The following is a 25,748-nucleotide window of genomic DNA, read 5'->3' on the forward strand; positions in this document are numbered from 1 at the left end:
GGCGAACTCTCCTAGCCCTTAGCTGCTGGCAATGTCTGAACGTGGACATGAAGTCCAACCGGAAATCCTTCCTGTCCAGGGGAATTACTGGTTTCCACGCTCTGGGAAATGTCAAAATGCAGACTGTTTGCCTTGGGTTTGTTTTCTTTCCACAGAAAACAAAACAAGCACACAGGTGCACGCACAGTGACACCGGGACAGAGCTGGGGAAATCTGCGGCCTCAGGGCAGAGCCCAGCAAGGGCTCTGCAGACGCAGCCGGGGAGCAAATGCACCCAGGAGTCCCAGACGAGGCTGGCTCCCCTCGGACGTCCTGCGTGATCTCTGTCCAGGCATTTCTGCCTGAGCCACGAACAGTGGAAGCAGATCCACAGCCCCTGGCGGCCCTGGGGGGCCCACTGTGCACTGGGCCCCATGGTGGCCTCTGGGACTTGCTGTGTACCCCAACAGGACAAGAGGTCCTGCCTCTGGAGTCTGGGGCTCTGTCCCTGCCTGTCCCCCATCCATGGCCCCTGACCCCAAGGACTCACACCTTGTTTTCCCTGCTCCATCTCAGAGGCCACCGCCTGGAGCAGGCCCACAGACATCGCATCACCTGTGTACTGCTTAAACATTTAGTAACGTAGTTACCAAAATTTAAAAATCAGAAAATTTCACTAAAGAACCTGGATTTCCAGCCCCCACCCCCCCACACACATAGGCAGTATATTCTTAGCAGCAATTGGCTGGAGCTGAGAATGTGATGACCCTCTGGTCAGGCTGGAGCCCCCCACCCACTGGCCTCGCTGATGCCCCTGTCACCCCCACGGACCACGAGGGACCATTACAAAGTTCGGTATTTCTCAACCTTGCGCATTGGACTGATCTGGGGCTTTAGGTACCTGCAGACACACCCAGCCTGTGTCTGCAGCTTCTCTAGGGTGAGACCAAGGATCCCATAGGTGGTTCTGGTGAGCAGAGAGGTTGAGAACAACCAGAGTGCTGATCCTGAGCCATGGCTCCCTAGCCCTGTGAGCTGTGGTTTCCTGCCTATGTCCCTCAGCAAGCGCCCCACCATGTGACAGGCCAGCCCCACCCTGGACCTGCTCCGAAGAGGGACTCTCTGTTCCTTCTCCTGAGAACTTCCCAACAGGCCACAGATACTTCACTCTGTTAACTAAGTGATGCCCGATGTCTGAGGCCCAAAGCCCAGCTTCGGTGAGGCGGCCAAGTGTGAGCAGGGGCAGCAAGACCCAGGGCTGCTGGCTCCGAGGAAGATTCACTCCTATATATGGTCACCCGGGAGTCCCATCACTGAGCTAACGTGTGACCTAATGTGCTGACAATCTCGCCCAGTCTGGGGCCCAACTCAGGGAGGACGCTCCCCCTGGAGAGTGTGCAATTGGGGCCGAGGGGCTGGGAGGAGGCAAATCAATGGCGTGGAGGCAGGGCAAGGACAAGCTGACCCAGGCCCAGGGGAGCGGAAGGGCGGCTCCAAGCCCCTCCCTCCCGCTCGGCCCCACTGGTGCTCTCTGTAAACAAGAAGAGCCAGGAGCCTCTCTTGCTTTTAAAGTCCTTTTAATACAGCATGAAAGACTATATTTCTCTAGGCAAGCCGGATATAGATTCTCCAGAAATAAGGCACACAACGGAATGCCATCCCGAGGCGACCCTTTGGAGAGGGCAGGACCCTTTCCATGCACCCTCCATGCTGGGCCCACGGGTTGTTTGTCTTTTTAGCTGGACGCACATATTAACAGATACAGACATGGAAAGGTCACCCCACAGGAGTGGAAGAGGTACAAACGGTGAGATTGGCAGCAGAGAGCCACGAGCCTGCTACCACCAGTCCCAGGAACACCTTCCACACGTCAGGGTTAGTTGCACCAGGCTACAATGTAGTGATGTTGGGTTAAAGATTCATTTAGAGTAGATTCAAGTCTATTAAATGTTGGAGGACAGGTGAGGATTCTGGCTGACACATCCCAGTTCAGAGAGCTCGGGGCCGAGGCACGGCTCAGGTGACAGGGGTGTGAAGACCGTCTCCATTCCTCTTTCCTGGAGCCCTGCTGACCGGGGCCCCTTCACCAGGCCAAGGAGGCCATCCTTGGAGCTGGCTGGCCACAGAGGGGCTAGTCACATGCCTCTTCTTCCCCTGATCAACTCCCTGCCTCCCTACAAAACTAATAACCATAATAACAGGATAATAATAAGAAGGTGCAAGAAAATGGATTACAATGCTGTTTGTTATACTCCGCTGAAGAGGCTCATAGGGGTCACCATTCCCTTTTTCACTATGAATCTAATAATAGCTTCCTTAAAAAGGCAATAGTTCCAAACACACATATGTATAAATACAGGACAGAAACATATTAATAAGTCTAAGTACTTGGATAATATGCTGGCTACTTAATACTGATATTTTCATCCAAGGAAAACAGCACAAAATAACAACAAAATGGCTTACAGAATTGCAAAGGTTTCTTCTCCTCATCAGAATTATGTACCAACTTTATATAATATTCTATGTAGACAATATTTTCTTCTTAATGTAGTTCAGTTGCATACTTTTTACAGACCAAAGTATAGTAAAAAAAAAAGAACCAAAAACACCCAGAGAAAAGTTCTCATCATAAATATGCTCTTGCAGCTCAACAAGGTTTGCAAAATACTCCAGAAATTTTCATGATATTCTATTGCCCTCCTGAAGCGCTGAAGTTTGAAAATGCCTCTTCTTGTTTATTTTGTAATCTCAAAAACCAAACAATTATATTTTTCTTTTTTCTATCTTTTTTTAAAAAAAGGTGTTCAAATATATACAGACAAAAATCACTGTGAAGATTTTTTTGAAGAAGGTAACAAATTCAGTGTTGTAAGAATAATTGGTAACCATGCAGAAATTTTAACATCTATGATTTTTTTTTCAAAATACACAAATAGTATTTTTCTTTAAAAAAAGGAATTCTGTGTCAAGTATAACTCAAAATAAATACAAATTCACAATTAGAGCTATTGAATACTTCATCCGGGGTAAACAATGTTATCTCCCAGCTAGACCACTAGATCTACTAACTGCAAGCGATTGTCCCTTTTGAACATACTAAAACCACACACACACTTTCTTGTCCCCGGGGCTCCCAGGCCCTCTGAGCACTTAATTCTCACAGCATCCAGCCTGGACATCAGTGGCTCTACTGACCTCAGAGAGCTCCCAAATTCAGCCAGAACAGCACAGGTGGGGGATTGCAGAGGGGCTGCCTGGGGCAGAGGCCTGCCCCGTGGTGGCCAGCTCTGCACAGATGGCAGGGGCAATGGCTGCCAACTGGACAAGCCACTGAAAAGGTCACTTGAAGGTGACGGCCCATCTCCGTTGGCCCATGGAGGCTCTGGCCTCCAGCAACCTGGAGTCGGGGCTCTTTTTAGGGTATGGGCTTCCCCCACTGTTGCAGCACAGTTGGCAGGCCCCAGGCCCCCTGGGGCCAACGTCCCACTGTGAGGCCAGGACCCTGGTCCTGTCATAGGAGACAGTGCCCCGCCCACCACTGCGACATTATCTTTCCCAGTGCACTAAGATGACTGACAGGAGCAGCTTCTCCTTGGGGACAGAGTGCCTTCACCAGGGCGACTCCAGCTCACCTTGACACCATGGAGAAAGCAGGAAACAGGTGGACGAACCTCCTCAGCGCACCCCCCATGAGCGGGGAGGACGCTCGCCGTGGCTGGCCGGGTGTCGCTGCTGCCAGCAGGAGGGAAGCAGCTCTCGGGCTCAGGCTGGAGCAGATGCCCTCCTTTAAGTACTCAGAGGGCATAACCCCGATCTCTGCTCTGTAGCCCCTGACTTCAGGCACACCCACTCCATCTTTCCAGCTCGCTCTCTGGACCCCTAGTCAACACTTTACTCCTCAGTTGTACAAACATTTTCATTTCAAAGCAAGGCAACCGGACGCCAGTTGGGTGTCCTGAGCCGTGGTCAACACTGAATTTCAGGCTCATTTCATGGTCTGATTTTTTTCCACAGAGGCATAATGTTGGGGCAAAATCAAGTGACTCACTCCTGACAACCAGTTCTCTCCCTGTCACTGGGAGAAAGGAACATTGGCATGACAATAAAAATAGGGCTTCTGGTCGGGGAGAGGGGCCAGGAGAACGCGCCCCTCGCAGCTGTCCATGCCCCTGACCAACAGACGGGCCAAGAGGCCTCCCTGCTCCCTCGGGAGGTAGGAAATCATCGTCCCCAGTTTATGAATGAGAGGTTCTGCAGCTTGTCTTGGGGTTGCCCCGTGTGAGGTGGAGGGGAGAGTCCTCCTTCACTTTTGCAGGGTGAGGGGGACAATAGGCAGAGCTCAGAGCTTGTTCTGCAAGGGGACAGGGGAGGACTGGCATCCCTCAGCTCGGCTTCTTAAAGTGGCCGCTGATGGGTGATGGTGTGGAGGACGAACCCGGTGACTCCAGAGTAAGCCCTGTGTGCTAGGAGATGACACCCAGTTGGGCTGGGTCCCAGATCAGAATGGAAATGGGCCTCTGGGCTTGCTAGTGTCACTCTCTCACTTAACTAGTGGGGAAACTGAGGCCCAGAGAGAAGTCCTTCCCAAGGTCCACAGTTCATCAGTGGCAGGGCTAGCATTTGAACCTAGGTCTCCAGGCTGCCAGGCCAGCGTCCTTCCTGTCAGCATGGTGTCTAAAATGGGCCCTATAAGCTGGACTGGAGATGGAGCATGGGTGGGAGGTGAGGAAGGGGAGAGAAGGGGAGAGAATGGACAAAATCCAAGCGAGTGGGGAAGTACGTGCTGGTAGGGAGGGGCAGGCATTGCCTCATGTCCCCAGGTCACACCTTGGGACACTGTCCGGCATTTACTACCTCCCTGACCTCTGGGTCTATGGGCAAGGGGTGCAGAACCAGGGTGCAGTATCAGTGATGCCAGAGTTGGTCAGGTTTGGGGCTCAAATTGGGCAAGGGGCAGAGGCCACTCCCAGCAGCTGCGGAAACAGGTGTCAGCTTACCATGATTGCTGACTTGAACAGGACAGAAAAATAGGGCTTTCTGAGAGGGACTTTCTACCCGGGCAAACTGGAAGGCTCTGGGTAGGAGAAAGCAGCCTGGCTGGTTTTGGGGAGACGGTCCCCTACAGGCTTTGGGGTTCACAGTGAGTTTAGTGCACTTGTGGCCATACGAGGCTGCTCACCCCAAAGGGAGTCTCAGAGGAGAATTTTCAGGGCACCCCAAGGGCTTTGTGGGATCCTGTGCATCAAGCTCTGCTCACCCGTCTCCTCCACACAGCCCCCGTCCCCCGCAGAGTCCCGGAGACCCGGCCTTCTGCGGGACAGCCATGTCAGTAACACTGTCTGTCAACACACACGAGACGAGAGCCTAAGATCCCCCTACCCAGACTGCACGCCTGTGAGGACCCCTCCCCCGGGACATGTAGCAACACGATGGGCACAGGGAGGTGGCGTCTCCTCTGGCTGGTGCAGGGTGTCGGGAGCGGAGGGCAGGCCGTCACTGCACGCGGCGGCAGTAGTAACCCAGCACCTTGCACTTCTCGCACAGGTGCTGGGGGTGCTCCTTGCTCTGGTCAGACACGTCCAGGCCATCGGGCTTCTCCAGGGGTCTCTGCAGAGAAGCAGGAGGAAGAGGGTTCAAGGTGGGGAGCAGAGGGGACAGCGAGAAACAGTGAATCAGGGGGAGTGGGACAGACACAGAATGAAAAAGAGAGGAGCGAGACAGGTAGGTGCACAGGGAGGGTCCAGGGAGGGTCCCCAGAGGTACAGACTGAGGTCTGGGGCTAGAGCCAGGGCTGTGAAAGGGGCTCCTTCGCCCAGAGCCTGGGTCTGAGCGCCTCTTTGCCCATCCCCCACCACCAGAAGCTCACAAAAGCCCCAGATGGAAGCAAGACAGGTGTACAAACATTATCCAGATAAGGAAACCGAGCCCCAGAGCAAGGGAGACCCAAGCCCAACCTCCTGACTCCCAGCACCCAGCGCTGCTTCCCTGGCGACTGTCACTCCCGTGCCTACTCATGCGGCCTCGGGACTCAAAGAGAATTTAACCTGGACACGGTCACAGCTCCGCAAGCCTGGGGGAAGTGAGCCCACAGCTCCGCAAGCCTGGGGGAAGTGAGCCCTCTGTTCTGTGAGGGGTCAGCCGCTGGTACTCTGAATTTCCCGCTTCCCAGGCCAGGCACACCATCTGCCATGTTTGGCGAGTGGAAACTCACTGTTTCCCAAGAGGAAACCGAGGCCCAGAGCAGGGAGGTGATTTGCCAGACTTATGCTGCTGCTCACTCACTGTGTGACCTCAGGGAGCCTCAGTTTCCACATCTGTAAAGTGGGCCATCATCACACCTCATCTGCAGGCACCAGAAGAGTTTGGACATCTAGGTACTGCTACCCTGTGCAGTGTTAGGCACATATCTGTTACAGGGGAGCCTCCCTGCTCCCTCTGTTTCTCCCTCCCTGGCTCTTAAAAGCCAGCAAAGCCTTGTCTCCTTGGAAAGTTTATGGATGCTATTAGGCACGCCTCCTAAGGCAGTTTCTTGGCACAGCCCCAGCCCAGAACCCCTACATGCAGAGGGGTCCCCCACACAGACTTGGGGGGGGCTCAGAGGAAGCTGGTCAGGGCCAGCTGGGAGCCACAGGAGAGGGGACAAGAGCTACAGGCTGGTAGTGGGGCAGGGAGGCTCAGTGCCAGTCACCATGACCCAGGATGGTCCTGAAAGTCACCGAGAGTGAGCACTGTCCCCCTGGCCAGACTGCACACTGCTCAGAAGTGGAATACTGGCTTTTCTGCCCGGTTATGCAGCAGAGGCTCCAGGAGTTGAGTGCAGGGACTGTGGCTGGCAGGGAGGCATAAAGCCCATCCCTGTGCCTCTGGCCTAAAGATACATAGGGTGGACTGGACAAAGGGCAGGAGCCACGGCCTCGTCTCAAGGGGCTTACAGACGATGGCTGTCCTGGCCAGAGGAGAGGAGACAGTTTATCTCCATGTCAAGCCTGGGCTGGAACACCAGCTCTGCTACCCATGAGCTTGGCAAGACACCTCATCTCCAACCCTCCATTTCCCCATCTGTGAAAGGGGATGCTGTTAACACTTTCATCAGGAGATCACTGTTCCAACTCAATTATGTTCAGGAATAGAAAGACATAGCATATAGAAGCCACTAATGTTTATGTTTATTATTATTATTATTACTGGAAGGGGGACACCAGCTGGTAGAAAGTCAATAAAAGTTGAAGCCAGGATTCCCAGCTGGAAGGCCTAGGAAAGCCCCATGCCCTGCCCTCTCAAACCTCTCCACGGACACCAGTAGCATCCAAGGGCACAGCCTACAAGTCCCAAGGGCCAGAGCTCCCTGCAGCCCAGATGAGCTCACTGGCTCAGCTTATTGCTTGAGCTGTACTTGAACTGACATCCAGGTCCCTATACTCTCATCCTAGGGATCCCAGCCATACAAGGTCACACAGAAGTCTCCCCCACCCCCAGTGACCAAACCCAGCTTGACTTCCACTCCCCTTCCCTTCTCCATGCTGGCCAGGGTCCCTTCCCTGAACCGGTCTTCGCTGTGGGGCCCAGAGTGTGCAGGCTAACACCTGCTTGCTCCCACATAACTTATTGCTGTGCACAGTGCTGCCACGTAACTTATTGCACCCAACTGCATGCCCTCTGGCAAGGGGCTGTCACCGTCTGCCTACCGGTAAGGAAACGGAAGTTCCAGGACAGTAAGGGTCTTTCTTATCCAGGGGCCTGCAGCTTCCCCTGTCTGCCGAGGGCTGGTGGGCAAGACCTTTCTCCTCCAGAACCTCAACTTGCCCTTCTGTGACCCAGGTGGGAGCTGAATGACATTCACTGTCCATGTCCCAGAGGGAGAACTCAATGGGATGACTGTCTTAGAGAACTTTATAACCATCAAGAGCACTGCAAGACATCATTGCTGTGACCAAAGCAAGTCACTGAACCTCCACATGCCCCAATTTTCTCCTCTAAATCGAGGCTGATAAGAGCACCCACTTGATAGGCTGCCGTGAAGAGTGAGTGAGCGAATCCGTGCAAAGCGGTTGAGACAGTGCCTGGCCATGAGCAGCTCAGTGTGACCATGGTTTCTATCACACAGTATCACTGTCAGTGCTATGTAGCCCTGGAAGCAGGCTGGGCAGGAGACTGTCTGAGTCACTGTGAAGCACCCCTGCAATATCCTCCCATTTCGCCTTGGCTGTGCTTTCGCCCTAGCGGGGCCTCTCTCCCACCCTGCCCCATGGGTCCTTGCTCAGGCCCGCCTGCCACTGGACTGGGGAAGGAGCAGAGCGAGCTGTCAAGACGACTCCCCGCCTCCGGTGCAGGGAAAACAGCAGCAGCTGGGACTGATCACCCAGGGCCACCCCCACCCCTGCAGCGAGGCAAAGCTCCGTAGTGTTTTCTTCTGTGGGGGGCAGGGCCAGCTTGGGGGGGGCGCTCAGCTGGAGCCTGACAGAAAACAGATGTGGCAGAGGAGGAAGGAGAGGGGAAGAGGACAGTTCTCAGGAGATGGCTGCCCCAGAGGTCAGAGCTCAGGGTGCAGGAGAAATCAAGCAGCCCCTCTCCTCCACGGAGGACTAGAGGGTGGGACTCCAAACCCTTCCTCTCGGTTCTTCAAAAGCTCTTGACACCAACCCCTCTGCCCAGTTTGCAGTTTCCCTGAGGGAAAACCCCCTGTGAGCAGACGGGTGGTGGCACAGTGGATAAAAGCATCAACTCAGAATGCGGAGGCCGCAGGTGTGAAGCCCTGAGGTCACCAGGTCTGAGCATGGGCTTGCCAGCATGGGATCTCTGGTTTGAGGGGGGCTCAAAGGTCACTGGCATGAAAAAACCATTGAGCAAGGTTGTTGGCTTGAGCAAGGGGTCACTGGCTGAGCCCAGGTCAAGGCACGTATGAGAAGCAATCAATGCACAACTAAAGCAAAAGCAACTACAAGTTGATGTTTCTCACCTTTGCTCTCCCTTCTTGTTTCTCTCAAAAAATAAAATAAAAACAATTATTAAAAAAAAACAAACCCTGTGAAAGGAGACTAGGGTGGTGGTGCTGGGTAATCAGGGGCCCTTAGATCCCACGGCTGCTGGCTGGCTGTAAGCCTGCTCAAGTTCCCTAGACTGTCTGGCTGGCCTCAGTCTCCTGCTGCACACAGTAAGTGTTCAACAAACAAGAGCTCAGTGTGGGGGTGGGGGAGGGAAGCGGTGCTGTATGCTTTGGGTAATCCTTCCAGACTGGGCCAGGAGACTGATCCCGAGTACTGAGATGGGGGAGGGTGGCCAGGGAGGTCGTGCTTGGACTGAGCTTGGCAGGTTAGAAACGAGGAAGCAGATGAGCTCATTGGCAGCTCTGGGATGGTGGCACAGCCCGAAGGGGCCTGACCCTGAGGAAGGGGTGCTAGGGCCATATAGGCGCTAGAGCCTAGGCGGTTGGAGTCACGGCAGGAAGTTGGGTCCCTCCAGCCTTGGATGTATGGGCCATTCCTCTCTGCTTACATCACAGAGGGTGGGAAAGTTGCAAGGACTGAGCCTCCCGGACCCCCAGCACAGACCCAAGCCCCTGTCTGTTTGAGCCCCTGCAGAAAGTGGCACCTTCCACCTGCCCAGCCTGCCACTGTGATCTGCCCTCCCCGCTCCCTTGTCCCCACCCAGGCCGCTCATCTGCCTCCTCTAGCTCCACACTTGATCCCTCATCATGATTCCCAGCTTCTCCACTAACTTTGGGTGAGTCTCACACCCCTTTCCAGGGTTCAGAGGAGTGCCAGGTGGCTGCTCGCTGCAGCCATCACGCCCCCACTGCCCTCTCCTATCACTGACAGCCCCCTGTGGCCTGCCTCCTCCCTCCTGCACCGCAACACGTGCCTCTGGTCCAGCATACGGGTCAGTTCATGGGAGGCCAAGCTGGGACACAAACGGGGCCTGTGTGCCTCAGGGCCAGGCTCCGGACAGTTCACTGGACTGTCTCCAAACAGGCAGGTTCAACTCTGAGGGACCACTTCCACCTGGGGACCCTGGGAGGCCACATGCTTCTCAGGACCATGCTGTTCCTCCCTGTGAAATGGGGTGACCGGAATAGCAGGTGGAGGGCAGAGCACACATGACCTGGTGCAGGTGCTTGGCGAACGGTGCCCTGAAAGGCACGCCACCCATGACTCAGCCAGGACGTCTGGCTGCCCCCCACTAACCCTGTCTGCCCCCCACTAACCCTGACTGCCCCCCACTAACCCTGTCTGCCCCCCACTAACCCTGATTGCCCCCCACTAACCCTGTCTGCCCCCCACTAACCCTGACTGCCCCCCACTAACCCTGTCTGCCCCCCACTAACCCTGACTGCCCCCCACTAACCCTGTCTGCCCCCCACTAACCCTGATTGCCCCCCACTAACCCTGACTGCCCCCCACTAACCCTGTCTGCCCCCCACTAACCCTGTCTGCCCCTCACTAACCCTGGCTGCCCCCCACTAACCCTGACTGCCCCCCACTAACCCTGTCTGCCCCTCACTAACCCTGTCTGCCCCCCACTAACCCTGTCTGCCCCCCACTAACCCTGTCTGACTGCATTCTGTTCGGTGGGAGAGGAAGCTCCTGGCACAGCTAGCAACCCCCCGACCTTCGTCTTCCTTCGGCACCTGCACAGACCTGGCGCGAGCCCTCAGAGACATGCTGTCTGGTGGTGGGAAGCATGGACCCTCCGAACGGGCCTGCCACTCCCAAGGGTAGGGAGGGCAGAGTTCAGCCAAAGGGTGAGCATGCTGGCCGTCAGACATGGCGGGCTGGTAGTTTTGGACTGGGGTCCCAGACCCTGCCAGGAATCAACAGGAAGACTTCAGGACCTGGGACACAGTCTCCTGGACTACCCACACCAACCCCGCCCTGCAGACAGGCTCCCAAAGCAATACGTGCATATCAGGGGCCCTATGCCCATCCACCCGCTGGGTCACCAGGCCTGTCTTGGCACTCTGGGCCAAGGCCTCTCCCTCGGTGCCATTAGGACGTGGGCATGGCCCTCACCCGCTGTCTGCCATGGCGTTTCCAGTCTGCCTGCTTAGGTGTGACGGTGCAGGTGACGAGAACCCTGAAGCCTCGGGGGTGAGGGACAGTGGCCAGCATGAGGGCCATGAAATCTCAGAATTTTCAACCATGAGAACCCTCTCCTCACTCTTCCAGTAGCAGAGACCAAATTCTCTGCCATGCCCTCCGACCAGCCGATGCTGCCCCTCCGCACTCTGCTTCCCTCCCAGCCCCTCCCCAGCTCCGTGCCAGCCCTGTGCCCTACGCTGCACGTGCTATTCCCTCACCAGTACTGCCCACCCTGTGCCACTCCCACCCAGCCCCTTAGCCACACCCTCCCTCCCCATCAGAGCTCAGCCTCATCACTGCCTCAGTGGGCCACCCACTCCCAGGCTCCTCCACCCACTGCTGCTGCCATTTCCTTGGTGACCCAGCTCACCCAGGGAAGACTTGCCCATCCCGGCTCCTCAGTGCCCTGACCACCTCCTCAACAGCGGCCTTCTCTCCTAGCACGCCCTGAACTGGGCCCTCTTCAGGAACGGCTCTGTCCAGCCACTGGTCCCCTGACCCACACCCAGTCCTAGCAGCCCTCCCGCAGAGCCCTCTGGCTTCCCTTCCTGCCTCTGGACTGATGCCCCAGCACCCTGCATGATCACATTCGTCCAAAGATGCCCACTCTTCGATCTTCCTCCCCGGAACTCCCCCCGTTCCCTCTGCTCCCGTAGCCCTGTTCCCCTTCCCCAGCCGCTCTGCCCAGCAAGCCCAGCTGCGGCAAGTCAAAGAACTGGGCTGATGGCTTCAGTGCCAATTATGATTCAGTGCCCCCCACCCCAGGCTGGGTATGCAGCCTGCAGGCCCAGCAAGTTTCTCTGGTAGGCCTGCTTCCTCTGTTGCATGTCCTTCCTCAAGCCCACCACACTCTTCACCTTCACTATTAGCTGAAAAGCTCATGTCCCACTTCACTGAGAAAACAGAAGTCTTGGAAGTGACATTTCTCTTCTTGCACCATCAAACCCAGCCATCTTCCTCATCACCCCACCTCCCTCGCTTCCATGCCGACAACAAGGCATCACCTTCTGCCCCTGCACCATCAGCCTTCGCTTTCTCCCGGGTCATTCTCATTTGTCTGCAACATGTTCCTGGCTCTCCAGGGCTGTGACAGCCACCCCCAGCCCCAGCTCCTGTCCCACTTGTCTGCTTCTCCCCACAATCACACCTGCCAAAGAGAATGGACAAAGGTGTTCCCTCTGCAGGCTGGCCAGGAAGCCTGGTCTGCCACAGCTCCGTGAGCAGAGTAATCTCAAAACAAAGCAGAAGACCCTCTTGTGAAGCAGGAGTTTCCTCTTGTGGCCCCAAAGTTCTGGGGAGTGGCGTTCAGCCCCCTGCCCCTTGCCTCTCGCTCCCTGCTCCCACTCCCTCACACTCTGGGCTGGAGCATCCCCCCTGCCCCTTGCCTCACTCCCTGCTCCCACTCCCTCACACTCTGGGCTGGAGCATCCCCCCTGCCCCTTGCCTCTCGTTCCCTGCTCCCACTCCCTCACACTCTGGGCTGGAGCATCCCCCCTGCCCCTTGCCTCTCGCTCCCTGCTCCCACTCCCTCACACTCTGGGCTGGAGCATCCCCCCTGCCCCTTGCCTCACTCCCTGCTCCCACTCCCTCACACTCTGGGCTGGAGCATCCCCCCTGCCCCTTGCCTCACTCCCTGCTCCCACTCCCTCACACTCTGGGCTGGAGCATCCCCCCTGCCCCTTGCCTCTCGCTCCCTGCTCCCACTCTCTCACACTCTGGGCTGGAGCATCCCCCCTGCCCCTTGCCTCTCGCTCCCTGCTCCCACTCCCTCACACTCTGGGCTGGAGCATCCCCCCTGCCCCTTGCCTCTCGCTCCCTGCTCCCACTCCCTCACACTCTGGGCTGGAGCATCCCCCCTGCCCCTTGCCTCTCGCTCCCTGCTCCCACTCCCTCACACTCTGGGCTGGAGTATCCCCCCTGCCCCTTGCCTCTCGCTCCCTGTTCCCACTCCCTCACACTCTGGGCTGGAGCATCCCCCCTGCCCCTTGCCTCTCGCTCCCATTCCCTCACACTCTGGGCTGGAGCATCCCCCCTGCCCCTTGCCTCTCGCTCCCACTCCCTCACACTCTGGGCTGGAGCATCCCCCCTGCCCCTTGCCTCACTCCCTGCTCCCACTCCCTCACACTCTGGGCTGGAGCATCCCCCCTGCCCCTTGCCTCTCGCTCCCTGCTCCCACTCCCTCACACTCGGGGCTGGAGCATCCCCCCTGCCCCTTGTCTCTCGCTCCCTGCTCCCACTCCCTCACACTCTGGGCTGGAGCATCCCCCCTGCCCCTTGCCTCGCTCCCTGCTCCCACTCCCTCACACTCTGGGCTGGAGCATCCCCCCTGCCCCTTGCCTCACTCCCTGCTCCCACCCCCTCACACTCTGGGCTGAGCATCCCACGTCTGAATGGCCTCAGGGCATCTGCACCTGCTATATACCCTCCCTCTTCCTAGGATGGCTGCCCCTCACCCCCATTTGTGAAAAGTCTCTGCTTCAGGTCCCAGAGTAAGTGTCATCTCCTTGCAGCCTCCGGTGTGTAGGTTTTCCCTGGGATGAGCCGCCTCAGCCCCTTCCCACCAGGGCAGGTCCCCGGGCGCCTCAGCCACTAGCCCTGTGCCCAGCGCCTGGCACACAGAGCTGCCTGCATGCATGAGTCAGCTGGAGGAACACCTGAACAAAACGCAGGTTTTTAAAGCACCCTGCTACCCTCACATCCCTCTTTGTCTCACAACAGCACTCCAGTTCGTAACTGCCAAAATTTCCCTGAGGTCTGCAGTGTCGGGGTCCTGGTATGGCTTCCACTTTCTCCTCCCCTTCTCAGGGCGACAGGTACTCTGTCACCCCCACGTCAGATGAGACAAGGAAAGAAAGAGCTAATTTGGAGGGACCTGGTCTCATATTTGTCATAAGGAGGAGACCTAATAAAAGGACAAGGTCACCCCCCCTCTGCCCTTCAGAGAGCCACCACACTGCTTCCCCGCGGCTGCCCGCCTGCCCGCCCGCTGCTCACCTGCTTGTGCGGGTACACGTTGATGTGGCACTTGATGCACTCCTGCCCCATGTTGGCCCAGGAGTTTCCACTCATCCATTTTCTCTTGCACTTGGGACACTTGTACTCACCGAAGCAGCGCTTTTTGCCCTGGTATGGGGTCAGACCCTCGCCTTTGGGGCGTGCCTAGAGGACAGGAAGCAGACACAGGGATTTGGGGCCCACCAGGCCAAAATTCTGCCCCCACCGGGTCCCCACAGCCTCCCCTTCAGCTTTCATACCCTGTACCCCTGCATGCAAGCACTCTGTTCCCAATTCAAGGGACACCGGCGTTACCCCAGAGCAAACGCGAGAATCCAAGTCTGGGAGACAGAGGAATAGAGGAGGTGGTGGAAGGTGAAGAAGATTTAAGAAAGCGAAGTACTTGATGGTGGCTAGGAATTACTTCTTTAACTCAGAGGTCATAAAGAGGTGGCTGGTGGTCACATGAACCTGCACAGTGGTGTGGTTTGAATGGTTATTGAAGAGACAACGTAGGCACCAGGCAGCCTCCACATGTGCAGTGTTTCCCTCACCGCTGCTCCTGGCCACCCTCTGCCCTAGCTGGAGGCATCTTCATCTCCTTTAGGCACACCGACCCAAAGACACGTCCTGCACTCAAACACACGCAGCCTGTGTGCACCGTGCTTCCTCTCCCTCACTCGGACAGAAACATTTTACCGGCTCTGGACCTTTTTTTTTTTTTTACTTAATAATGTACCTTGGACATATTATTGTAAGATATATATAATAAAATACCCTTTTCTACACCAGTACAGAGCCGCTGTTTTCTGGCTAACAGTTGCATAGTATTCACATGCATACAAGTTCCAGTGTTTGCCAGTCCCTGTTACAGAACATCTGGGTGGTTTCCACTTTTCCACTATTACAAACAATGCTCCAGGGAACAGCTGTGTGTGTGTGTGTGTGTGTGTGTGTGTGTGTGAGAGAGAGAGAGAGAGAGAGAGAGAGAGAGAGAGAGAGAGAGGACATTATTTGTGGGATAAATTCCTAAAAATAAAATTGGTATGTGAACTTTTAATTTTTAAAGGTAATGACAAGTTTCTCACACCCTGGGTATACTAATTTAACATCTTATCCTCACGGACAGTTTTCACTGTTGCCAATCTAAGAGGCAGAAAACATTCTGAGTAGCTTTGACTTGTACGTCTTCTATTATGAGCGAGAGAGACATTCCCAAGCACCTCAGAACTGTGCATCTCCTTTATGAACTGTTAGTTCAAATCCTTTGTAAATGTTTTTTCTCGCTGGGGTTTGGTATTTTTCCTGGTGATCTGTAACTGCACTCTATGTATTAAATAACTAGCTTTCTCTTGCCTGACCTGCGATGGTGCAGTGGGTCAAGAATTGGACCTGGAATGCTGAGGTTGCTGGTTTGAAGGCACATATAGGAAGCAACTACAATGAGTTGATGCTTCCCATTCCTCTTCACCTCTCTTTTTCTATCTCTGTCTCTCTCTTTTCTTTCTCTAAAAATCAATAAATAAAGTATTAAAAAAGAAAAACTAGCCTGACCTGTGGTGGCGGATAAAGCGATAAAGCGTCGACCTGGAAATGCTGAGGTCGCTGGTTCAAAACCCTGGGCTTGCCTGGTCAAGGCACATATGGGAGTTGATGCTTCCTGCTCCTCCCCCTTCTCTCTCTCTGTTTCTCTTTCTATCTCTCCCTCTCTCTCTCCTTTCTAAAATGAATAAATAAAATAAAAAAGAAAAACTAGCTTTCTCCTACATGGTATTTTTTAAATAGCTTTATTGAGATATAATTCTACATTTTACCTACTTCAAGTGTACAATTCAATGTTTTTTAGTATATTCACAGAATTATACAACTATCACTACAATCTAATTTTAGAATGTTTTTGTCACCCCCCCAAAAGAAACCCTGTACCCATTAACACTCACTCCCCATCCTACCCCCACCTTCTCACCCCACTCAGGCCTAGGTAACCACTAATCTACTCTCTGACTCTAAAAACTTCCCTATTTAAAATATTTCATATAAGTGGGATCATACAATAATTGTTTGACTTCTAGTGCAATGGTTTTAAGTTCACTCACAAGTGGCAAGCATCAGTACTTCATTTTTGTTGCTGAAAATTATTCTATTGTATGGACATACTATGTCTTTGTGTGTGTGTGTGACAAAGACAGGGGAAAACAGACAGGAAGGGCGAGAGATGAGAAGCATCAATTCGTTGCACCTTAGTTGTTCATTGATTGCTTTCTCATATGTACCTTGACCAGGGGACTACAACAGAGCAAGTGACCCCTTGCTCATGCCAACGACTTTGGACTCAACCCAGTGACCTTGGACTTCAAGCCAGCAACCTTTGGACTCAAGCCAGCGACCATGGGGTCATGTCTATGATCCCATGCTCAAGCCAGCAACCCTGCACTCAAGCTGACTGAGCCCTCACTCAAGCTGGCAACCTCAGAGTTTCCAACCTGGGTCTTCTGCGTCCCAGGCTAATGCTCTATCTACTGCACCACACCACCGCCTGGTCAGGTGGACATACTATGTCTTATGTAAATTCATTCATCAGATGATAGACATTTGAGTTGTTTCTAACTTTGGGCCATTATGAGTAATGTTGCTGTGAAGCTGCACAGTGTATTATGAAGTTGAATTCAGTTGCCCCAATATTAAAAAACAACAGCTTTCACACAGAAATAAGACCACACTGGTTCCAGAATTCTTACGGCATCTATCAGCTCAGGCTGTGAAGTAGCCACCACATCACACTGACGTCACCTCTGTTCCGATGAGCCACTCCCTGCATGCATGTCACCTACACGACATGTGCAGGCTTTGAGTTTGAGAGGGGCTTAAACACAGGCTGCAGACTGCAACAGTGGTGCCCAGGCTGCCTCAGCAGCAGTCCCCAGGTGCTCGCTAGAAACGCAAAATCACAGGCCCCACCTCAGAGCTGACTCAGAACCTTTATTTTAATAAGAGGCCCAGGGAGTTTATATGCCATTCAGTTTAAGAAGCCCCGGACTATGTGATGACCTGTTTCCATAGTAATTATTAGCCTGGGTAACTGTCCATTATGGAGTGGTGAGAAAAGGTTCAGTGCACAGACTCCGGATCCAAATCCTAGTTCTGTGATCTGGAGCAAGTTAGTTTACAAGGATAACAACAGGAACTATCATATAAGACTTTTCTCAGGACTAACTGAGATAATACACACAAAACACTAAAAACAGTGTGCATGTCACTTGACCTCTCTGTGCCTCGGTGTCCTCACTTGGAACCCAGGGCGATGAGGAAGGCCTGCCTCCCGGGCTGCTGGGAGAACCGATAGGTTCACGCACATGAGTCTCAGCGCAGCGGTGACAGGACCCGCGCGCAGTCACCATCAGTGAGCTCCGTGTGATTCTCCCCTGCGCTTGCACAGGGAGAGGGAGCAGATACTCTCCAGGTGGTGGGGAGACTAGGGCTGGGATGGGGGGGAGGCCCAGGTGAGGTGGGCTTGCTGTGCCTGGGCGGTGGAGGATCCAAGTAGAAAAGGAACAGCATTCGGGGTCTTCACCTTCTGGAATTCTCAGTAGGGACCAAGACAGAGGCGGCTGTGGGGGCTCTGCCGGCTCTGCAGGCGGAGGGCAATGGGGAACGCGGAGAAAACGGACCCCTGTGCAGCACTGTCTGTGTGCTGGCTTTCATCTCTTCTCATCCCCTGTGAGGCAGGGAGTATCATCAACCCATTCACCAGATGGAGAAACTGAGGCCCCGGGAAGGGGTTGGGCATGCCAGCTCCAGTGTGTGAGGAGCAGGTGGCTAGGCCTGGCGGGCTCTTCCACAACGTTACATACACTTGGCTCACCTTTTCTGTCACGCCCAAATGTGTCCCCGTCAGGAAGCTGAGGCCTATGCTCAGGATGAGAAACCCCCCAGGCCCCAGGGCCTCCAGCTCAGCCCAGCCCAGTGGCTCTGCCCTCCTGCAGGTCAGCGGAGAGACATGGCCTGGCAGGCAGGAGTGACAGAGGCAGGACCTGCTCCCTGGAAGGGCTAGTCCCAACATTATTTGTGCTTACAGACGAAGGCAGGGCCAAAGGGAGCAGAAATTTTTGACAGAACAAAGGCTTCTCTACCCCCCACACCGTCCGCTGCCTCCTCCCAGAAAGGCACAGCCTCTTCTCATAAACTTCTGCATGAAACAGATGGTTACTGCGGGCAGCTGTGCAGGGGCCGCCACCCGCCTGAGCCGGGAAGGATGCCAGGCCCGACCAGGCTCTCCTGACCCAGGCCCCTGCTGCATACCCCTCTGGGAAATCAGGTCTGCCAGGAGCCTGGACAAAGCTCCCTGGGGCTCAGAAACCACCTCTCGTAGCACCGACAAGCCTTCTGCAACCATAGAGTCAAGGGGCTTGCTCAAGAACACATGGCAAATCAGGGACTGAGCTGGGAGGAGGGATTGGGTCATCTGAACTCCAAAGCGGGGCTAGAGCTGCTGCGGAGGGCATGTTAGGAAGTGGGAGGTGGGGGCTGGCATGGGAGCAGGAAGGAGGCCCTGTGCCAAGCAGTGAGAGCAGAGCTGGGTAGGGGCTGGGAGGGGCCATCCAGGCAAGCCAGCTTCTTGGGAAGAGATGTAGATGATGCTGATACCATCTGGGCACTTCTTCACAATTTTTTTTCTACCAACTCATGAGATTTCTAGCCATTGGCGGGAAGCTGGTAAGCTCCCTGTCACTGGGGGTATGTAAGCAGAAGCTGGGTGAACACTAACTACTGGGGAGGTTGCCAAGGAGACTTATGCCCTGCTCAGGCATTGGACCAGGTAACTCTGAAGGCACTTCCAACTCTGCAGTCCTCACCTCTACCTGCTGGGGAAGGACAGCTGGGCAGGTGTGAGGAAGGGGCACTCTCAGATACTGCTGGGGATGAGGGCTGAACAGGTAAATTTCCTACTGTATTTCTACAGTGCAACTTAAAAGTAAGCCTTCAAACTTAAAAAGAAATGTCTATTCCTTCCCCTCCTCAGATCTATTTGTGAGTGGCCAACCTAAAAACGATCAGAGATGTGGACCAAAGGGCTGGCTCTTCAAGGACATTCATCACAGCATTGTTTATGAAAGTGAAAAACTAGAACAAGCTAAACATTCAGCACCGATGTTCTGGTTCCGTAAGTGATGTTACACCCACTGGGTGAGTGTAACAGAACCATCAAAATATTTATGAGGATTTTTAAGGGTTTGGGAAAATGCTTATACAGAAAGCAAGATAAGAGATCAAATATAGACTGCTTTTAGTACAACTATAAAAAAGGTAAATTGTGCAAGAAAAGGACTGCAGGAAGTCAGCCAGAAGGGTTCAGAGGCTGCCTCCAGGAGCCAGCATGCTCTATTCCAATTAATAAATTGTCTTTAACGACTAGGTGTGTCTTTGATGGAGATCAGCTGACTCCCCAGACCACAGGCTATGCCTGCCCACAAGGGGGTGCCCTGCACTTTCCCAACAGAGATGGTGGCTCCGCCCACACTCTTCACCCCCTTGGCCCCTGGCAGGTGTGGACACTGGGGACTGGGTCCAGGACACTGGTGACTCTGGCTGCTGATTCGATTGGACCATGATCATGTCCAAAGAGCCACCCTGCCGCCAGCCATAGAGTGGACTTCCGATCTCCTGGATCCCATCTGCTCCCTCGATTTTGAGAAGTATCCACACCTGTCACAGGACACAAGAGCCAAGCTGGTCATTCTGCTCATTAATGTCCCTGCTCCTGCTTCCCAAAGTCCCACCATGACTTTGGGTGAAGCATGCTCTTCTCTTGGCCCCTTCTAGAGTGAGTCCCTTTTGCAGGGAGAGGACACTGTCACCTTTGCTAGCTTGAGGTGGAGCATCCCAGAAACCCTGGGTGCAGGAGGGGCAGCACAGTGGGGCTGCTGAGGCCATAGCTGCAGCTACGCTCGGCGCATCATGACCCTAGGCCGCACAGAATCTGGTCTTAGGACACTGGGTTCCGGTGCAGGCCCCTGTGGCAGGCCACATCCCAGCCCTGGCCGCACCGGTTCTGCTGGCCCAGGAGAGCGGGCTGTGCCTGGCCAAGCTCTGCAACAGACTAATAGGCACATGAATTCGGTGTTTAGTCAGGGCAAGACCCTTTTTGAGTCACTTTATAAGCCAAACAGAATTAATCCCAGGTTTCAGATGAGAACACTGAGGCATGAAGAGGTTAAGTAACTTGCCCAAGGCAAGTGGCAGAGCCTGGATTTGAACCTAGGCCCATGATGGCAAACCTTTTTATAAAAACTGCCCACTTTGCAGGGCTGGTCAACCTGGTCCCTCCCGCCCACTAGTGGGTTGGCCCAGCTTTCATGGAGGGCGGTATCGGAGCAACCAAATGGCGCTGCGACTGGCCCACCATAAAAGCTGAAACGCCCACTAGTGGGCAGGAGGGACCAGGTTGACCAGCACTGCAAAAGTGGGTTGTTTTTATAAAAAGGTTCGCCATCACAGACCTAGGCTGACTCAAGCCCACTCTCAATTGCCCTTTAATAAGCCAGGATCACACAAAGATGAGGAACCCACCCAGCCAGGATGATGGGAAACGGGACAGGGTTGATACTGTAATGGGTATTGGCATGCTGGGTAGCCCTGGAGGCATCCTTTCCCTCTCTGGGCCTCAGTTTCCCCATTTCCAGAGTGAGGGTGGCATTGGCCGCTGGGCAGGGTCACTTTCCTCCCAAGGTCCAGAGATCAGCTTGTGCTTGGCAGCCCCACTCCCACTCCCACTCCCACTCCCCCTCTCCGCCATGGAGCTGGAGGCCAGCCCCGTGGTGCGTCCAGCTGAGAGGCTCTGGCTGGAGCCAGAGGAGCAGGGGGAGGAAATAAGGAACAGATGGGCTCCTTGCTGGCTCTGGTGCCGCGGGGTCTGCCCGCTCTCCTGCAGCTGGGCCACTGAGGTAGGTGGTCCTGGCCGCGGGGAAGGACAGGAAGGGCTTAGGAGTTTGCGATGTCCTTCCCACAGATGAAGACATGGAGGCTGAGAGACAAGGTGTCTCGCCCACAGGCCCAGGACTCCCTGTGCAGCCTCGCTGGCCCTTCCTGGACGTTCCAAGAAGATTCTGGGGAACCTTTCTGGAGGCTAGGGGTTCTCCCTAGGGGAGGTAGTGCCCTGCTTTCTTTTGAGACATAATCGATCATTTTGAGCGCCATTTTTGGCCCACAAGTGCCCCTCTGACTTTCCTGTTTGACTCCTCAAGCTTGAGCCAGTGGGGAAGAAACAGGCTGAGGCCAGAGGCCCAGATTTGGGCCCTGGCTGACCTGTGCCCATCTTAGAGCCTCAGTTTCTTCATCCTCCAAGTGAGGGGTCTGCTCTGGTGGAGCTGGGACACTGACCCGTAATGAGCACTGACTGTGTGCCACCCACTCCCCAACCTGTCCCTCCACAGCCCTCTGTCTGATGGGAGGGTATGCTGATCGCGTGCAGGGCCCCACAGCTGTGCAGCCAGGACTTGAACCCTATCCGCTGACTTCAAAGGGGCACTTCCCACTTCACGCATGGGCTCTCCATGAAATGGCTGTGAGAAATCATAGAACGAGACTGTTCCTAGAACATGGCCCACCTCTGACCTCTGATCCCTGGTCACCACTTCATTCAACTAACATTTATTGAGCACCCACTCTGCACAAGGCTTCGTGGAACATTCCAGGAATATGTAAATAAACAAGACAGGTGTGGAATGTTCTCAGAGTCCAGGGCCTTCCAAGGGGGCCAGCCCTCTGACCCTTTCACCAACCATGGCCCACGCAGTCAGGGACACCACTGGCCACACACTTCCAGACACAAGCCCAAGTCAGACTCACACCTTCAGAAATACTTTTGGGTACACATCTTCGGCAGAGGCCTCTCTCTGCCCAGTTCTCCTTGGTGACAGGCACAGGGCCACTGCGTGACGCATACAATGATGTCTAATCAATGCATCAGCCCGTGAAATGAGCACTCTTAACCTTAATGGCAGATGAAGAAACTGAGGCTTGGGAGAGGGGCAGTGACTTATCTGAAGTAACACAATTGAGTTCAAGTCTGTCCAGTGCCAAAACCCACACTGGTCTTTCCCATGTGCTCTAAGACACTGTTCAGGCACACTCCAGAGACTCCCACACTCCAGTGTCCACAGATGTGGCGGGAGGGCTGCCTCTGCCTCTCTGAGGCCTGGCCCAGACAGCTGCAGCCTCCGCCGCGGCCCCAGAGGAAGCCGGCGATCAGAGCACAGGTGGGCTGGGCCGCGAGGCCTGCAGGCTGCTGGAGGGAGGAAGGATGCTGCGAGAGGCCACCCCGGGCTTCCTCTGGAGCCTCAAGGGCCCTCTTGTCTGAGCACAGGCACCCTTGTCGCCGGGCCCAGGCCCCCTCCCCTCCGCCGGGTTCCTGCCACAGCCCAGCGTGGGCCCAGAAGGCCCGGCCCCCTCGGCATCCCTCCCACCCAGTTCCCAGGCCAAAGCCACCACAGAAATGCCATCCCGATTCCACAACACTGGAGTTTGTCAAAGTGCAAGGAACAATGGAAGCTTTCACAGTGCCAGGAAAAGGTCTCAGAAAAACCCCAGGGAGGGGGCATAGGGGGGGTGTGGAGAGGAGGGAAAGGGCCAGTTAGAGAAGAGAAAGCAAGGGGAGAGAGAGCAGCAGGGAGGAGGCAGAAGGCATCAGGAATAAGGGACAGGGAGTGGGGGGGGGTGAGAGCTGAGGGCATGAGCAAGACTGAGAACAGTGTGGGGACACTGGGGACACTGGACACCACGGCTGCGACAGTGCGTGTGGAGAAAGGACGAAGGTGGGAAATGGGCCAAAGGGAAAGAGGAAACAGGCACAGGGTGAAACCACAGGGGCCAGGAAGCCCTTCCAGGACCCAGAGCGTGCGGAGGCCCCAGCACCCCACACGCCTCAGGGCAGGGTGTCCATGACCTTGAAGAACCCCCGCCCAGAAGTCAAAAGAAACCCCTCTTTCGGAACCCTGCCCCAAGACCAGGCAACATGAAGTTCCCTCGGACAAAACTTTCTGGAAAGCAAAGACTTTTCAATCACATGAGCAGCCAGCCACTCCCTGTTATCTGTTTCCTGCTTCTGGCTTCCCTCCACTAGCAAAGCGCACTGATCGGAGCTGAGGGGCGGAGGGGAAGAGGGGCCAGTCCAAAGGGGCGGAAAACATCCGAATCACAGTGATTGCAAAAGCCCTGGTTTTCCTCCCCTCCCGGGGCTGCAGACGCTGCACTGCCGTCTGCTGCTGCCCTAGGGGGTGGACGTAAGATTTGCAACCACAGCTGCTCAGAGTCTGCACACCATTTGTTGTCGTGAGGTTGTTTCCAGGTCCCTGGCTGGGGGGTTCACCCACCTTCTGAGTCCCGGCCTTTGCATGCGCTAGCTGAGACCCTCCTGCTGCCTCCCCAGAGGAGACCCTGGCTCCCCAAACTCTCAGGGGACTTTGTGGTCCACACACTGCTCACTTGGCTTCAGGTCATGTCCTGCCCTGACCTGGCCTCCGCATGCCAGGGAATTCATCCCAAATTTAAAGACTTGCCCAAACTGCTGTTTCCGCCGTCTTGTTTGCACTAGCCTCGAAGCGTGCTATGGCCACAGAGGCCCTCCGTATCTCCTGCTTCCCTCGGAGCGCCAGGCAGGGCTCCGGGCACAGCTGTAGCTGAAGGGGCACAGATGTGGCAGTGCCCATGATGTGTGGCAGGGCCGAGGACACGGGTACAGGATGTGGTAAAGCGGGTCTTTGCACGAGCTCTGCCCACTCCCAGGACACCCCTCCTGGACTGTGTTGACCACTCTGGAGGCTGGCATTTTCACAGTTTCAACTTCACAGGCAGGCTGGTCCCCGGATCTGCATCTGAAGCTGTCCCTGGTGAGGCCTGGCTGGGGGAGGATCCACACAAATCCTGGGGCAGGGCTGGGGGCAGAAAGGCGGTGGGCTAAGAGAAAGAAAGGCCTCAAGCTGCAGCGAGGGTTTGGGCGTGAGGGCCACAGCCCCACGAAGAGGAGACAGGGAACTCGGCTCAAAATAGCCAAGGGGGAAGGGTGTGGGGAGTGGCCAAGTGCCAGAGAGAAATCTGATCTGCCTGGCCGGTGACATGCTTAAGTCAGCAGTTTGGGGCCGCTCTGGCAGGAGCCAGGGGCTGAGGCTCGAGGCTGCAGGCCTGACTTCCAGCCTGGGCTCCATTCTCACATCAATCCCTCCTCTTTCAGGCCACAAGCTCCTTATCCGGCCACTGAGGGAGAGGGAGAAGCCAGCTGTCTACCTCGGAGAACTTTCAGCAGGTGAGTGCTGGAGACTGCAACAGCCACAGACAGGACACTGCCAGCCAGCAGTGCCATGCACCTGGCTTGTAGGTAGGTAGTTTCCTTGTGACTTCATTTCCAAATGAGAAAACAGAGGCCCAGAGAGGTCAAGTCACCTGTTGAAGGATAAAGCAAGTAAGTAGCAGGGCTTGAACCCTGGGTTTTCTGGCTATTGTCTGATGCCTTCATTGCTCAGTGATGTCCAGAAGGCTGTGGACTGGTTTCCAGGTCACCTGTGGCAACAGTAAGGGAGCAGGGGGTAAAAGGTTCCCGGGGGCCAGCCCAGGCATCCACCAGCTTCTGCCGTCATACCGTGGTGGCGCTGGTGTCAGAAAGGAGGGAGGAGGCTATGCATGCAGGAGCACGCAGATGTGTCTGTGCCTGTGCACGCCACTCAAAGTCACAGCAGGGCGGCAGCGGCAGCACAAACCTCCCCACGCTCTTCCCTTTGGTGGGGTCAGGGGTGAGTCTGGCAGTGTAAGAGCTGTTCTGATGTGACTTCCCAGGGGGTCGCAGGGAGGAAGCAAACCTGACATTTCCCACCCCAGAGCTAACCTTGCTTCTTCACCCGGGGACTGAACAAGTCTGCAAAACTGTCCCTTCCACACCGTTCCTGAGGGCCGGGGTGCCCAGTGGGGCTCTGCAGGAGGCAGCATGATGGAGCCATGCTGGGTGCCCCCAGACGCTCTATTCCTCCGCCTGGGCCCCTCACAGCTGCTGCTCTGTGCAAGATTGCGTCCAGCAGCTATTTCATTCTCACTATGACTCCTACAGATGAGGAATCCAAGGCACAGAGACGTTAGGAAACTTGCTTGAGGTCACACAGCCAGGAAGTAGCACAGCTTGGACCCGAACCCAGCCTGGTTGACTCTCATAGCACCCCATGCTTCCATGCGGTCTGCAGCTCTGATAAAGGAGGTGTCCTTGCCCTTGTCTGTGAGTGGCCCCACATGACCATACCCTGCTGGTGCCCTGAGAAGGTTTGTGACCACTGCAAAAGGGGGGGCTAGCTGGTGCTCATTCTCACACCCGCCTGGGCACATGCCAGTCCCAGTGTCTGGCAGACCCTAGTCTCTCAAAGTGGAAGCCATCCTTTCCCCTGGCAGCTTTCCTTGACTGCTCCTGCCTGCAGGGACCCCTCTGGTCTCTGCTCCCCTGGGGCTCATCTTGTCACTCTGTGCCACAGGCCCCTCAGGCGGCACCAGGACCCACTGCACACCTGCTGAGAAAGACACTGCACATGCGCCCTGCAACCTGAGCACACGGCCGCTCAGCCTAGATCCTGAGCCAGCTCCTTCAAAATGCTGACGCCGTGGCCTGAGCCAAACAGACGTGGGACCTGCCCTCCCGGAGTGTCCGTCCCGGGAGAGCTCTGGTAT

The 25,748-nt window shown here is 55.3% G+C and overlaps 1 protein-coding gene across 1 annotated transcript in view; it reads right to left on the minus strand.

Annotated features, from left to right (window-relative positions):
* Positions 1–1,539: 1,539 nt before the first annotated feature.
* ZCCHC24 (zinc finger CCHC-type containing 24) overlaps positions 1,540–25,748 on the minus strand; it is a 64,642-nt gene continuing 40,433 nt past the window's right edge. Inside the window, exons 3-4 of the mRNA XM_066242740.1 lie at positions 14,052–14,216; positions 1,540–5,589 (exon numbers count right to left, since the gene is read on the minus strand). Coding sequence (XP_066098837.1) covers positions 5,476–5,589; positions 14,052–14,216 — 279 coding nt within the window. The 3' untranslated portion in view covers positions 1,540–5,475. The remainder of the gene's footprint in view (positions 5,590–14,051; positions 14,217–25,748) is intronic.

Source organism: Saccopteryx bilineata, chromosome 9 (genome assembly GCF_036850765.1).
Source record: "Saccopteryx bilineata isolate mSacBil1 chromosome 9, mSacBil1_pri_phased_curated, whole genome shotgun sequence".
Classification (NCBI taxonomy): domain Eukaryota; kingdom Metazoa; phylum Chordata; class Mammalia; order Chiroptera; family Emballonuridae; genus Saccopteryx; species Saccopteryx bilineata.